Here is a 12,305-nt window from a genome sequence, read left to right on the forward strand (position 1 = left end):
CAGGCCTGGAGGAAACTCATTTTCAAGATGGGATCAAGGCACTGGAACATCGTTGGATGAAGTGCATTAGCCTACAAGGGGAAAACATTGAAAAATAAAAAAATTTTCAGTGATGTAAGTCCTTTTTTCTGGCCCGTTCCAAGAACTTTTCAAACCACCCTCGTACATTAAGCATGTATCATGAACGAGATAGGAATCTGCAGCTACTTTTATATTTAGCAGGCCATCTTATAGTGTGTGGTGTAGGGTATTTTATGCATCAAATAGATCTCACCCGTAACCCAGCTCCCTGCCCAAATTTTCTATTCCATTTACCAAGGTACTTAGAAAAAGATGACTGCTGGTAGGTCTCTTCAATTTCTCCAATTTCACGAGATATTTGTGGCGGTAGGCAACTTGTTGTTCAACTGTTCTTGGGATATGTACAGCAAATAGCTCCTTAATGGACAACTTCCTTCTTGCAGCATCTGCCACTGAAGTTGGATGAATATCTCTGTGACATTTTCACATTTACTAAATGAATGCTTAATACAACACACTTCTTTTCCCTGGATGATCTTGATCTTCCCTATTGTATTGTATTGTATTTTATTGCATGTTAACTGGAGGCCTAGAAACAACAGGAGAGACTCCGTCCCAACCGCAGCCGCAGTGGTCCACAACCCCATGACGATTAGCGCAGTCCACTTCACCCCTCTGCCGCCCCACACCGAACAATTTTGGGGTTGTCGCGTGGTTTGGCCCCCGGTGGTGTCCCCCCCCCCATGGACGTCTGACACCAGACAAGTGTAACCCTTATGTTTGCATGGCAGAGTAGTGGTGGTGTACGTGTATGTGGAGAACTTGTTTGCGCAGCAATCGCCGACATAGTGTAGCTGAGGCAGGATAAGGGGAACCAACCCGCATTCACTGTGGTAGATGGAAAACCGCCTAAATACCATCCACAGACTGGCCGGCTCACCAGACCTCAACACAAGTCCGCCAGGCAGATTCGTGCCAGGGACCAGCCGCTCCTTTCTGCCTGGAAAGCTGTGTGTTAGATCACATGGCTAACCAGGCGGGCAATCTTCCCTATTAATACTACTTCATAAGGGTCACATACTAACAAACAAACAAGAGTCAGTTAAATAACAATTTTGTAAGTTATCTCATTCCTGAGTGAGTTTCAGTTCCTTTGGATACTGTGAAATTATCTGTCTGGCACCTATCTTTCAACCATCAGCTAGTTTTATGTATTCATCTCACAATAAATCACTTCATATTTGTACTACTGATATTTAACAAATGTGGCTCCTCCCCGTGACTGATCACCAGTCATTTAACAAAGCAGTAAAGGGTCTTTGAGGCTATTTATGCACAGTATATTACATTTGTTTATGTTGAAGGTCCACTGCCAATCCTGGCACCAAACATCAATCCTCTGCTGATCATCTTGAGTTTTACTATAATTTTCTGACATGCAATAATCATATATACAACAGCATTATGAATCTTTCGGCATTATCCATCAGGTTATTTATATTTAACATTAACAGCAGCAGTCCTGTAGCACTTCCCTTTAAAGTTATTCTGAAGCTACTTTCACCACTGACTTTTTCTCCTAACTAAGAACAGTTATTGAATTCTGTTTGCTAGGATGTCTGTCCACTCATAAAATTAGTCCAACATTTCTTAAGCTTGGTGACCGTGAGGAACTGAAATGAACATTTCAAACAGGGCACCACTATCTTCTGAATTGAAGGATGAATTACGTAAGCTTAATTTCTCAAGGTCACTGTTTGTGGGCTATAAGCTGATTCCTATGAATGAGATTTTCTGTTTTGAAAAAGTGGAATATGTGCATACATAAAATGTTCAATTCTAAAACAAACTGATTTCAGCAACATAGGCATGATGTTACATGCATCCAGCCAAGAACAATTCTTGTAAAGAGAACGACTCACACCTTTTCTAATCATTTGGAATTCTTCAGTGATCCCTACTAAACTACTTTTTATAGGAGAACAGTTTCTTATATTTCTATAAAAAGTCATACAGATATTCCTTCAGCTCCACTTGCTCTTCCTCTGTTGAGTGATGTACGGTGGACAGTTATTTCAATATCTCTCATTTTGGAAGTAGTTTAGTTGATGATCCTCAGCAAAACAGTTTCAGAAGATGGAATTCAATATGCCGCCTACCTTCTCAGTGTTGCAACCAGTGGGAAGGGTAACTTGCATCCTGCCCCATGAGACAGATGGGTGTATCAGTTTAAATAAAGCCATAATCGACTAGTAGTAAGAGTACCCAGAACAGTTTGTCATGAAATCTCAAGACTATTTCATTGTTAACCACAAAATTAACATAAGTTGCTCCCATACCCACAGCTCAGGTCCTAGATATACTCCTGCTGTGTTGTCTTCCATTTTGGTGCAAGTGTTATCATTGAGTGACAAGATGGATAACTTTGGCCCATTTACTGGTTTTACATAGACCCAGAAATTCTTTGGAATTTCCATCACATCAGTAGACAGAATTTGACTCTTGACTTTATTGAATACTCATCACATTGCTCTCCATACACTCACCTCGGTTTCATTTCGCTTTGTTTAAAGCTGCGATGAAATCACAGTACCACTCACATGTGGGTCAATACATGCATGGCTAAAGCACACTTGGCACTACTCTAGAAATTCATCTTTTGATACTTCTTATTTTTAGTCCATGAGATGAATGTTTTGTGTTGTCCATTCAAATAACCCTTAATTTTTAACCTAAAACTGACACAAAAATCTCCTTAAACATCAACGTACAGATTTTTACTTCAACCATGAGTTAACGTAACATCCATCTCACTGGCACAATGTACAATTACAGCACATGATAGATAATCTGTACATTACCAGAAGCAGTATTAGTTTTAGGTTACCTATCTGACAGCTCCCAGGGGCAACAAAAATTTGATTTTCAATATTTCATGTAATTATTGACTGAATTTGAAATTTAAAATGCTGTCATAATCTACTCATGAAGAGGTACAGTATAATCTTAAGTTCAAAGTCTAACACAATAAGGCAATTATTACAGTTAAAAATTGTGTGTGTGTGTGTGTGTGTGTGTGTGTGTGTGTGTGTGTGTGTGTGTGTGTGTGTGTGTGTGTGTGTGTGTGTGTGTGTGTGTACACATGGGAGAGTCGGGTTTTTACTAGTTTTCTATATTTTGAACCAGTTTCTTTCTTTTATTGTGCCTTTGCCCCACACTAGTGGAGTATCAGAATGACTACGAACAGATTTGGCAAGGTTAATTTAAGAGGTGGATGGATGCCTTTCCTGCCACTACCATGTGATCCACCCCCGAGACAGAATACATATGCCTCAACAGTCTGTAGTGTTATATATGTGAAAGCCATCGAAAGATTTCTAAATGTTTGCGAATCTTGTAACTGAGGCAGGACTTGGCCATTATTCACCTAGTGGAATATGGGAAACTGCCTAAAAACCACATCCAGGGGCTGGCCGGTATACCGATCCTTGTCATTGATGCACTGGGTGGATCCGATCCAGAGCCAGCACCTCTCCCCATCCCAGAAGTCGCAGTTTAACAGGCACAGCTATCTGGGTGGGTCTCTATTCTGAATCAACACTATACAGGTATAGTGTATAAAACAGCTTGAAATAACTGATTACTTTACAAATGAGTTAATGTATTCAATATTTGATGTTAAAAATATAAGTGATGCAGTTTTCAGATCCGAAACCCCTTGTATATCTACTCCAGGGGAAGACATAAATCACCAACAACAATTTCATGCTGTGAAGGCTGCAATGGGTGTACACAAAAGGTGTGTGTTAGATCTTTGTTCAACTACAGTGCATGTCTTTAGTGATGTGGCAATATTAATTTAGCTCCTACTTTTTTTGTGTAGCAGTTTTGCATATGCTGCCATTTGTCGGCCATAATGCTCTTCGAACATTTGAGACTTTCATTGTAAGTATCACTGTAATTAAACATGACACAACACACTCATTTTCCAAGCTGCACTAAATAAAATTCGAAGTCCATCACAGTGACCTTAGCTTCTCTCCCACAGAAAAGATATAGTGGAGGTATCTTACAGCTGTCAACATCTATGTAGTGTAGCCCACAAAATTTGTTCACTAAGCTCTGAATTCTGAATGTTTTTTCTGAATAAACAATTTTTTTTCAAAGATTAAAGCACAGGACCAAAGTCACTTGTCATTTGAAGGATCAGTAATACTTGCATTTTTTTAAAAATACGTAATGCAATGACCATGTGTATAGTGAAATCCAAGAACAACATTTAATTTATTTTGATGAAAACACAGACTGACCTGAACAAAGATGCATTCTCTGGAGAATTTCGTGCACTGTCAATTTCTTCCAATGAAGTTTGCAGTGCCCGTGCTTCCTCCAGAAGACTAAGTAGATTCAGCTCCTCACGACCAAGCTGAAACTCTAGTTCTGCTTGCTGGATTCGCGCATCAATATTACTGTAAAATTACCAAATGTGTGTTATTTTCATACACAATACATTGTACACTACTGTTATTCCAACTATTGTAATCTTTGATAATAACACAAAAATAAGTACTGATATAACACAGTGAAATTTACATTTGTGAGATGATTGGAAACTCAAAACCTATTAATCCACTACCTATGAGTTTTAAGCTAATTAGTTACTCATATGTTCCATAAATACCAAGGATATTAAACATACTGTCACATACATTGAGACATATCACAAGTTTACCAGTTCTCTCTCTCTCTCTCTCTCTCTCTCTCTCTCACTCACTCACTCTCTCTCTATCACACACACTCATTCCAACTTCCAACTCTTGCCTTTTCCAACTTGGAAGATCATTGTCCAGTTTTCTAGTTTTGTTTTGGTACAGTATTTCAAGGATGAGATGAGTCACTATCATCAGATTCTACAATGGATGAGCTCAGATGTTTTACTTATTAGGATTGCAGCCTTGCTGTTGGAGGTTCAGTCTGGTTATGGTAAATATAGGTAATATATCAAAATGTATTGTTCATACTAGCCACGAAAAGTGTCTAGTGGTACTTGTCAAAATGTTGTGCCAAAATACAACATGTAACTCAATGGACACCTAGAAATGCATATATATGTGAATTAACTCCATTTTTGTTCTTAGTTTATGGATCCAGATTTGAGCCTCAATCTGACACGCATATTGCACATACCTCATTACAGAGTAAAATATCCATACTCCCAAAGCATTGTTTGCCATGTCACGCCATTATCTGTATTATCGTGACATAAGGGAGAGAGCGTTACATATGTGATACGGGAATTGGCGCGGCAATTGTTGAAATAAAGGCGTGTTCTGTTGTGGCAAGGTCTTTTCACACAATTTCATTTACCAACTTCTTCCTCTGAATGCCAACTCATTTTATTGACTCCCACCTACATAGGGAGAAATAACCATCATAATTAAATAGAAAAAACTGGAGCTTACATGGGAAGATCTGGATGCTCATTTTTCCCACACACTATTCCAGAGTGGTATGGTCAAGAAATAGTCTGAAAGTGGTTCTGTGAACCGCTCTGCCAAACACTTAAGTGTGAATAGTGGAGATATAATGTAGATTCTTCAGTCTTGAAGTAATGCCTTCATTTCCCCTCTTTTCGTTCTTTCATAAATAATGCTTAAGCTTTCTGAAGACCATACATTCACTGAGCAGTACATTCTACTCAACTGTGGGATGTGAAATAAATGTGTTTGACATTTTTAGGTTGTATGCATGGTCAGGCTGTAAATCAAAGTTCAGGAGCTTACAAAATGCCTAGCTCCAACCTACAATGAGAGTACAATCTCTTATTTGCTCTGTCACATATCCCGCTCCAGTGTTATCAGTCTGTGTGTTGCAGAATCTTTCACAAAGCAAGATACTGGGTGTGTTGCAGAATCTTTCACAAAGCAAGGTACTGGCACACAGTACAGTGTATGCCACTTTCACCACTTTGACTAGACAATGCATGTACGCCAGTGTGACATTATGTTTCCATATCCTCCTAGTGATCTGATATCCTCCCCCCCCCCCCCCCAAACACACACCTCTATAGTTTTAACGGTAAAATCCAGTTTAATTTCATTGTTTATCTGAAGAAATAAAAATAGGATGATCAGTCGGGTTGTGACTCACATAAAACAAAATCTGCACAAATTAGGTATTTACTAAGGAAGCTTACTCTGAGACATCCAGCCGTTCGAGTGCCAGAGCCAGATTCTTAATTGCAAGCCGCTTGTTGTCCATGTCCTGGCGTAGCCTATTGAGACGATCACGGGCTGCACGCCGCTCACAGTCACTGGCCAGTGGCACTGAGCCCCCGCCTCGCAAGAAATTTATGCCTCCTGGTCTTCCTGGGTTGCACAGCTGGCCTTTCAGACTGCAACACAGCGAAGTGTTATGAACAACTACCTAGCTGCCACTACAATTAGAATGAAGAACAACACACATTCAAAAAAAAAAAAAAAAAAAAAAAAAAAAAAAAAAAAAAAAAAAAAAAAAAAAAAAAAAAAAAAAAAAAAAACAATTGTGTAAGGGTTCTGGTTATGAAATTCTTAAGTTATGTGCAGTATTTAGTCCACAGTGTAGTTACAGTCACATCAGACATTTTTTACTATACAACAAAATATTACAGAAAAACAAGGCAGCACATAAACGTCATTTCCATTCAGTAAACAATGATATTCATGAGAAATGTTTAGCTTAAATGTTGTTAGTATTGTAGGGCTCAGTTTGGCACGCACCCCTCTACAACTCATTCACAAGTTCAAATTCACATGCAGCCTATCCAAGTATGAGCCTCTGTGAAACACAAGGAACAAGAATACAGAAAAAGATGAATATTTATGAAAATTAAGTCTGTCATTAGAGAATTAACTTGGAATGGTTATACAAATAAAGTTACACATGGAAAAACTTCTCTGGCAGGAGGAAGTCATCAGGTCCATTTCTGAAATTTACATAACTATGCTGTTTTATAGGCCTCATTTTAAACAGATAGATACACTATGAGTTTCTAGGTACAGAGCTATTTAATACATCACCTTCACAAGCACATCATTTGCCACTAAATGTCTTCAAAAATAAAACACAAAAATAGCCTAGAAAAAAGGCTTATTACCCATTCAAAAAAGCTGAAATCTCGTCAAATGATAATCCACTTTACTAATTAATTCATAAGACTAATTAAACCTTTATCCAAGAAATGTTATATTTGCTCTTGTAATGTGTTCTTTATACACATTCATTTGTTAGTTGCTAGTGTATAGGTTAATATATAACTTAGTATGTATTACAATACAATATATAACTATTCTTCCCTGGAATGTCAATAACCGCTGTAAAAATTGTTTCTAAATAACTCATATGACAGTGAATGCACACTTTGACACTTAAAAAACCATGGCATGTGTGTGTTGGTGTGTGTGATGGCCAAACCAGATACCTTTGTATGACATTCTCCTTATCCCGTAGTGCATTGCGCAGTGCCTCCAGCTCACGAGCCACATCTCTGGAAGCCCTCTGGAGTTGTACACCGCCTGCAGAGCCTGTACTACTGGCTGCCACCTTCTTACGGCGAGGAGTCGTTGTGGCAGTTGTTGACAATGACACCTCAATACTTGCCATCTGAAATGCAGAAGATTCACTGAGAAAGCTGCAACTGCACTCTCTTCGTGTACTTCTCCCCTATTCCCTATCTGCAGATCAAAGTTTCCAGAAAACACCCGAATCAATTGATTTAAAAAGTAATTTGTAAATCTAAAAACATAAACCTAATAATAACAGTAAGATATAGCAAAAGATATGTGGCTGACAGGGCTGTGTAAGTTAAAAAGAAGCGACATTTTGAATGAATCACAACAGTACTGCAGATTAGCTGTAGCCACCGTGGCAACCACTGTGGCAACTAGTATGCATTTTTATCTCTGGGAATGAGTGAATATACTTCACTGCTTAAGTTCCAAGAGTCCACAATGCAGTACATGTTAAGAAACTTATTACTTCCTCCAACATATACTGACATCCACTGTCCACCATGAGACTGAATGCCATGTGGTGGCACTGCAGACACATCATATGATAAGGAAAATATAAAAGTCGAGCAGAGACAAGTAGAGAACCATTCTAGTGATGGTATGGGGAAATCCACGGACACAAGTGACTTCGTCAGCAGACAGATTATTATGGCCTTGAGCCTGGAAACAAGCATCTCCGAAGCAGCAATGCTGATCAGCTGTTCAAGTGCTACTGTCATGAGATCTGTGGGAAGTGGCTGAAGGACAGTGAAACTGGAGTTGGTGACAGGGTCCTGGACATCAACACCTAATCACAGATTATGGTAGTTGGGGGCTTCTACACTACTGGCCATTAAAGTTGCTACACCATGAAGATGACGTACTACAGACACGAAATTTAACCGACAGGAAGAAGATGCTGTGATATGCAAATGATTAGCTTTTCAGAGCATTCACATACGGTTGGCGCCGGTGGCGACACCTTAAACGTGCTGACACGAGGAAAGTTTCCAACCGATTTGTCATACACAAACAGCAGTTGACCGGCGTTGCCTGGTGAAACATTGTTGTGATGCCTCATGTAAGGAGGAGAAATGCGTACCATCACGTTTCCGACTTTGATAAAGGTTGGATTGTAGCCTATCGCGATTGCGGTTTATCGTATCGCGACATTGCTGCTCGCGTAGGTCGAGATCCAATGACTGTTAGCAGAATATAGAATCGGTGGGTTCAGGAGGGTAATACAGAACGCTGTGCTGGATCCCAACGGCCTCGTATCACTAGCAATCGAGATGACAGGCATCTTATCCGGTTGGCTGTAACGGATCGTGCAGCCATGTCTCGATCCCTGAGTCAACAGATGGGGGCGTTTGCAAGACAGCAACCATTTGCATGAACAGTTCGACGACGTTTGCAGCAGCATAGACTATCAGCTCGGAGACCGTGGCTGCGGTTACCCTTGACGCTGCATCACAGACAGGAGCATCTGTGATGGTGTACTCAATGACGAACCTGGGTGCACGAATGGCAAAACGCCTTTTTTTCAGATGAATCCAAGTTCTGTTTACAGCATCATGATTGTCGCATCCGTGTTTGGCGACATCGCGGTGAAGGCATATTGGAAGCGTTTATTCGTCATCGCCATACCGGCGTATCACCCAGCGTGGTGGTGTGGGGTGCCATTGGTTACATGTCTTGGTCACCTCTTGTTCGCATTGACGGCACTTTGAACAGTGGACGTTACATTTCAGATGTGTTATGACCCGTGGCTCTACCCTTCATTCGATCCCTGCGAAACCCTACATTTCAGCAGGATAAGGCACGACCGCATGTTGCAGGTCCTGTACGGGCCTTTCTGGAAACAGAAAATGTTCGACTGCTGCCCTGGCCAGCACATTCTCCAGATCTCTCACCAATTGAAAATATCTGATCAATGGTGGCCGAGCAACTGGCTCATGGCAATACGGCAGTCACTACTCTTGATGAACTGTGGTATCGTGTTGAAGCTGCATGGGCAGTTGTGCCTGTACACACCATCCAAGCTATGTTTGACTCAATGCCCAGGCATATCAAGGCCGTTATTATGGCCAGAGGTGGTTGTTCTGGGTACTGATTTCTCAGGATCTATGCACCCAAATTGCATGAAAATATAATCACATGTCAGTTCTAGTATAATATATTTGTCCAATGAATACCCGTTTATCATCTGCATTTCTTCTTGGTGTAGCAATTTTAATGGCCAGTAGTGTACATTCTGTAAATCAGGATAGGTGGCAATCTGGGGAGGTCTGAGAATAGAGTACAATGCTGGTATGGTTACAAGTGCTTTGAAGTACAGCATTTAGTGCACATTGTTGAAAGGGGTTGTGCAACAGATGGAACCTATGTGTTTCCAAGCTGACCCAACATCATCAATTAAGATTACAATGGCCACAGAATAACTGATATTGCACATTGGCTCTTGGAAACACATTGCCCGGTCAGATGAATTAGGTATCTTGGGACACAACATTGACTGTTGTGCCTCAATATCCCATCATCTAGGCAAATGGATGCTCGAAATAGGCACCACGTCGTAGATGTTGGCCAATGGGGGGAATATTAAGCAATGGGAGACATTCACCTACGGACTTCTGGTAGTAATCAAGTGTAAGATGACAGCTGTGCACAACATGGACCTTATTGTCAACCACTTGCATCCCTTCATGTTTGATGTCTTCCTCAGCATTATTGTGAACCACCTGCATCCCTTCAGGCCTATATCTTCCCCAATGGGTATGACATCTTCCAGCAGTGTAACTATCCATGTCACAAGGCCAGAATCGTGATATAGTGGTTTGAGAAGCATGCCTAGGGTGCCAAATTCACCTGATTTGAATCCAGTGGAACATGAACCACCAACACATAATTTACAGGAATGGTGTGGCCTGTGCACAGACATATGGTGCCACATACCTAGGACTTGGCAAATACATATTGCATCCAATCGCTGTGGTATTGCATTATAAAGGTGGACGAAGGTGCTGTTATGCAGGTGATCACAATATTTTGCCTCATCAGTGTATGTGTAGCACATTGAAGACAAGGGCACAAATTAGAGAAATTCAAGCATGTACAGAGCAGTACTGACAGTCTTTCTTTACAGTTTTTATCTGTGACAAGGATAGAAAAAGGGGATAACATTCTGAAGTACCAAGTACTCTTCGCCATATGGCTTACATTGGCTTATGAAAACAGTATTGCCCAAATTGTGTAGCACTAAGACTTTATTAACAGAACCTCATTTGCAAATCAACTCACCAATGTCTGTGTTTTAATGCATATGCCACCAAAACTTTATTGCAAGGAAGATGTGAAGTAAAGCTGATAAACACGAATAAGGTTCTGTGATCTGAGTGGCTCACGAACCGTGTTACGCTTGGTTAACTCACAAGATAGCTGCCACAAGAAATCTTCCTGTGGATCTAAAGAAGAGATTGCATCCCAGATAGTCACGGGCATTTAGTCTGGAGCCTGCTGGATGGCAATGAAATGGTAAGCAGTCCTGTCTGTACCACAATCTGTAGTCATTTTTCGATTTGTCAAGTAAAATGTGGTGGCATTAAGAACTTACATCTCAGCCACGGGGAGGTTTTTATTTAACTACTGGTTCACTTACAAACATGAGAAAAACAAGGCATCAACCTCTCCTGTAGCACATGCAAACAATGGGATATAATGACAATAAAAGTTAGGTAGAGACACTTATTCATCACATAACACACAATTTCAAATCAATATTTATTTTATATATTGGAGACATACAATGATTTTTACGTTTTTTTAGCTACAATTCTAGCAGCACACCTCTCAGACTCTTTGCTGTGGTGATGCACTGGGACAGTATTATTGAATAGTTAGCACAAGAGCCTTGCTATTCTTTTATTTTGTTTCTCAGTTGTGCCACAGTTTGCCACTTACTTACTTACTTATTCATACTCTCCAGCCCCCCCCCCCCCCCCTTAAACCACAGCCAATTTTCGATCTTGTCAAATAGCCTCCTCCATAGCATTCTGTCCTTGGCATCTTCTTCCCTTGCTCCAAGTATATGAAGATTCTTGGCCACCTGGTCACTCCATCTTGTTTTCAATCTGCCTAAAGGTCTTTGGCCTACAGGTTTCTTCTCTGACACTTCTGCCAGTCATGGTCCTTCCTCTCTTCTACAGGCATGGCTGGCCCATTCAGTTTCCTTGTCTGGGCCTCCACTACAGCACCTGATCCATTGTCTGTCTCCCTGAGCTCCTTGTTCTTTCTTTGTTGGCATTCTTCTCCATCAAAAATTGGTCCAAATATCTTCTGCAGCATCTTATTTTCAAAATCTTTTATGTTTCTCTCTGTACACTTACCTGTTCTTCATTTGTCCACCCTGCATAGTGATACTGATCTGGTCTTTATTGTGATTCCTCCTGAAGAAAATGACAGTAATTTCTTGAGTGAATATAATGCTCTAGATTTTGCATTGATCCTCACATCTATTTCTTGTTTCTCATCATTTCTGTTATTTACTGCCATCCCCAGATATTTAAGGTCATCTGCTTCTTCAAACACGTGGTTATCACTCAACAGGATTTTCTGGTTTTTTGTCTTGAAATTTCTTTGTACTCTCACGAATTTTGTTTATTTGTCATTTCTCCAAACCAACTCCCATTTAAACAGCTTTCTTGCCAATGTTTTCAGGTCATTTAGATTTTCAGCAATCATCTGCAAAAATCAGTA

The 12,305-nt window shown here is 40.3% G+C and overlaps 1 protein-coding gene across 1 annotated transcript in view; it reads right to left on the minus strand.

Annotated features, from left to right (window-relative positions):
* Nucleotides 1-12,305, minus strand: part of LOC126416087 (uncharacterized) — a 691,436-nt gene that overhangs the window by 13,434 nt on the left and 665,697 nt on the right. Inside the window, exons 4-6 of the mRNA XM_050083583.1 lie at nt 7,481-7,662; nt 6,218-6,415; nt 4,332-4,490 (exon numbers count right to left, since the gene is read on the minus strand). Of these exons, the coding sequence (XP_049939540.1) occupies nt 4,332-4,490; nt 6,218-6,415; nt 7,481-7,662 (539 nt within the window). The remainder of the gene's footprint in view (nt 1-4,331; nt 4,491-6,217; nt 6,416-7,480; nt 7,663-12,305) is intronic.

The sequence above is a fragment of the Schistocerca serialis genome, chromosome 1 (genome assembly GCF_023864345.2).
Source record: "Schistocerca serialis cubense isolate TAMUIC-IGC-003099 chromosome 1, iqSchSeri2.2, whole genome shotgun sequence".
In the NCBI taxonomy this organism is placed as follows: domain Eukaryota; kingdom Metazoa; phylum Arthropoda; class Insecta; order Orthoptera; family Acrididae; genus Schistocerca; species Schistocerca serialis.